Here is a 4,374-nt window from a genome sequence, read left to right on the forward strand (position 1 = left end):
TTATTTTGCTTAATTCTGATGAATCTAAACATTCTTCAGGTAACTTATAATCACTGATGACTCAGCAGGCAGAAATCGTCATATCACATAACCTGCAAAAAAGGAGAAGCTGCCACCTGACTGTTTTCACCCTGCTCTTTGCTAATGATAGAGTCGCCTTGTATCAATTCTGTGTATTTAGTCACTAAATACTTTCACACATTACATTACACAATACATTCACATTCCCACACTCTTAGTTTCACTTGTATATGCAATGAGATGTTTCAACTGTTTAAATGTGAGCTGAGCTGCAACAGCTGATGTGGTTTTTAGTTGATACAAAACCATTCAAAGATGCCCACATTTGATCGAGATGTGGGAAATAAAAACAGGAGATATGACACAGCTTATTTTTGAGACTTTTATTCTTTCAAAGACAAGAAAGAACAGTTCACTGTGCAGAATAATGTTGTGCTAAACAACAGATTCGATCTGCTGTTATTAAAGCCACATGGCCTCAGAAATGATCCAGCAACTGTTTCTGTCACTTGTTGTTTCTTTCCTTAAATTGCGTCACAGTGATATATAGAAATATGATTCAGACAGAGATATATGGAGATATGAGACTGATGGCACAAAGATAGATGCATCCCACATACACACAAACACACATCCACCCATGTTTGGGCTTCTGGGAGGTTCTCCACCTGAGAATTATCAGGGCTTTTTGGCACAAACTGATGGGAGGCGAACGTTACACCAGGTGTCATCCCAGCGCTTATCATCTGAAAGTACCAACGACACAGCAGTTAAGGCGACACTACAAAAACCAACATGTGAAAGTATGTATACTGACATTCACAAAGAAAGAATATTTGAGACTGAAAGTTCATTCATTTCGACCCATTAGCAGCTGGTCTGGAACTTTCACACGGTTTTCCTCAAAATGTTGATGTTCAAATTTCTTTACCGTTAATGACGTTTCATCGGTGTTGTGTTTAAGTAAATTATATACTCATACATAATGCTCTAAATGAAATCAGTACGCTGTGATTTACCTCCATAATTTATCTGTAGACAGTGCTGCTTGCCCTGAAAGTTATCAAACCCTCCAGAAGACCGATAGTTGAAGGGTGTACCATCACTCCACAACCACACACCCTCCTAGAAGACACAACAAAATATTAAATGAATTAATAACACTAATGACCAGAAGAGCTTGTGTAAAGATAAATATACCTCTTGTGCATCCGAGCCTCCAATCCATGTTTCTTTGTTCTCATAACTTGCGCTCATGATCAGCCTCTGAATCTCATGGTACTCCAGCAGGTTGTGAACGGACGCAAGGTTTCCACCCATGGACTCACAGTTTTTCTACAGTGAAGATAAATACGAGAGAGAGAGAGAAATTGCAAATTAACCAAATGTCTATGTATGTGCAAACAAAATAAACATATTGTAGAAGCCTTCTGAACTAAAACAAAGTCTCCCTCTTTACCTCAGCTTGGGCCCAAGTCATGGGTTTTGGAACGTAGTGGAAACAGCGACCGCTGAACTCAGACCAGCGACCAGAACAAGCTGTCGACCTCTTGACCAGGTGACTCTTTGCTGAGAACAAGTAGAGTTTGGTGAGTAATGTGGAGTCTCTAAAGTCTCTATATGTAGATATGAAATCAACTTATTTTAATGACATGACACTGTAACATAACAACATAAAATAGTCACGAAATAACAATTATGACATAAATGACATATCAGCACAATATAACATAACATAAAACAGTATAACATGACTTTTTAAAACATAATACAAGACGACGTAATATAAGTTACAATAAACATTTTATCCGCCAATGCTTTTAATTTATACAACATGTAAGTCATCAGCAGAGCATCAGAACAACACACACTGACCTTGTTGGGCATTTTCGGGGTTTGCCTCTGGAAGAGCTAGAAAGTTTGACACAGCAGTTATTGACCTTGATCGTTATTGTACAACACATTCATCTGTAACACTTTCTGTTTATAAAACTGACCAGCAGCTCGAGTCAGAGCCATCATGGCACAAACAAGTGCAGAAACAGTCAGCATCTTCATGATGGAGATGATGAGATGATGATAACCTTTGCTACAGAGAGAAAAACTCTGTACTTCTGTAGAACAGAAGACCTATGTCCACTGTCAGTCCAGTAAAGGAAAGTCAGAAGTTTGTAGCTGCAGAATTACCTTCTCTTCTTCCTTCTCTGCGTCTGTAGCTTCAGCTGTCTGATGTGGAAACACGGATGAAGAGACACACCAGCCCTTATAAACAGATACTTATCTTGTCATCTCTCACAAATTAGGGAACTGAGCACAGACACGAAAACATACACAGAAACATTATCAAACACAATATTGTCAGAAAGATAAATTAAAACTATATTACGATCAGTTAAGTAATAGCCATAGGTCAATAGTGCCTAAACTGCACTCTGACACTGTAATGAGCATTTACTCTTTTTTGTGTCTACTTACATGCAGATTATGTAATGATAAATGTAAATGGTCTGTACTTGTATAGCCTATATAACCTTTCTAGTCTACCGACCACTCACAGCACTTTTATGTCACATTGACTCAGATAGCTGAAATTATTATTCACCAGGTGTAGGCAGTTATTCAGGTTCAGTTAACACATACAGTATAGATAAGTAGGTGCCACCTACTGTTTTTTATGTATAAATAATTTGCATCATCATTCATTTATAACTATAAACATCACATGATCCATGCAAGAACAGAAAGCTTGACCGGCATAGCAACCTTAACTAAGGTGGACTTAGCGATAATACTTTTATTATAAACAAGACTAAACAAACTCAACTTATACTTAAAATAGATAAACCTTTTCATTTTTGTCATTATTAACATATTTCGGCAACAAATTTATATTACACTCTTCATTTTGCACCAGTTTAACCCCTTGTGAGAAGCCACAAAGCAGTTCCGCTCTTGGGTAACACAGAATTACACAACACATATCGAGCACCTGTTCCTCACAATGCCTTTGCATCCTGGCATTTTGCAGGAGCTAACTCAACTAACTGCCCAGCTCACTGTCCTGCTCTCAAAGAAAAAGTTGGCTTGCATGTTCTATAAATAAAATCAACATATATAAGCAGAGTTTACAGGGTACAACAATTAAAGTGCAGTAGGTTGAAGGTACGCAGTTCTCCTCCATATTCGCATATAGTTGCCATATGGCAACAAATTAATTTTAGCATTTTACCAAAAACAAATCCTAACTGGTTTAAATTAGGAAATTCTTCTTAAATATTGAAAAATGTGTCTATTTTAGCTGACCTCAGATCATGAACTGTGCAGTGTCATAGATCGGTAGGAAAAGGGTGAAAAGACCCATTTTCACCAATAAAAAGCAAGGATTTTGAAGCATTTCCTATTATTGCAATAGAGATAAAGTAATTGTTGCCATATGGCAATAGAGGGTTAAGACAAAGGAAAAGGGAGCGCGCTATATTAACGTAATTTCTAAGAAACAGTGTTGAAGTTTCAAATAATAGGGAAACAAATGGGAGAAGTGTCATATATGTATAGGCTATAAACTGTGAAATTCATTAAGAAATGATGGTAAATGAGGAAACCTACATAAGACATTTAAAAAAGGCCTAGTTCCAGCTGTGTAGAGCTTTGAGTCATTGCAAGTGCCCTATTAAGAGTGAAACACTAAAATTAAGTTGCAGGTTCACATTAATAACAGCAGGAGTGTCAAATTGGGTTTAGAGGCTCCTCATACTTTTCTATTGCTCATTATAAAATGCAAGGAAAAGAAGGCCTTCAATGATGATTCTGCAGTTTGCAAACCTTCTTCTTCAGTTGCTGCCACTTGTGGAAAATGTACCAGAGGCAATGACTGAATGAAGGTTATTTGTTAACTGCTACCAATTACTGTATGTAGCATATACAATATATACAATATACAAAGACCAAAACTTAAACCTGTGCTCAATGTCTGTATCTGGACAAAATTTAAAAGAGAAGTTGAGTAATTATTTCAGCAGTTAGTGATCATCACTTGTAGTCAGTTTACTTAATGTCAAATCATTATTACCAAACAACCAAAGAGCTGATCAGGCAGCAATGTCACTATTTGTTTAAACTGAACAGACAAATATTGCATTTGGATGATACAATCTTTATCACCTAACTCTTTCAGATTTGTTTTGGTCTCATCTAGTCAGCAGTATCATTTACCCAATAACCGTAATATATCATAAACATTATTTTCCACAAGTGGCAGCAGGTTTGTTTATATATTTATATCCATACATTCATATATACATATAATGCATTTATAAAACTAAAGTAAAAAATACACATTAACGTCCACATACA

At 36.5% G+C, this 4,374-nt stretch overlaps 1 protein-coding gene across 1 annotated transcript; it reads right to left on the minus strand.

Moving 5' to 3' along the window:
- Positions 1-385: 385 nt before the first annotated feature.
- LOC119887163 (ladderlectin-like) lies at positions 386-2,271 on the minus strand. The gene is made up of 7 exons (XM_038698072.1): positions 2,209-2,271; positions 2,019-2,110; positions 1,897-1,932; positions 1,481-1,590; positions 1,222-1,356; positions 1,041-1,146; positions 386-767 (listed from the first exon to the last, which is right to left on the minus strand). The coding sequence occupies exons 2-7, from the start codon at positions 2,077-2,079 to the stop codon at positions 700-702; spliced, it is 516 nt and encodes a 171-aa protein (XP_038554000.1). The 5' UTR covers positions 2,080-2,110; positions 2,209-2,271; the 3' UTR covers positions 386-699.
- Between the last annotated feature and the right edge of the window lie 2,103 nt (positions 2,272-4,374).

The sequence above is a fragment of the Micropterus salmoides genome, unplaced genomic scaffold (genome assembly GCF_014851395.1).
Source record: "Micropterus salmoides isolate LMB-PRFRI ecotype aquatic unplaced genomic scaffold, ASM1485139v1 Ms_hic_scaffold_4027, whole genome shotgun sequence".
Taxonomy (NCBI): Eukaryota; Metazoa; Chordata; class Actinopteri; order Centrarchiformes; family Centrarchidae; genus Micropterus; species Micropterus salmoides.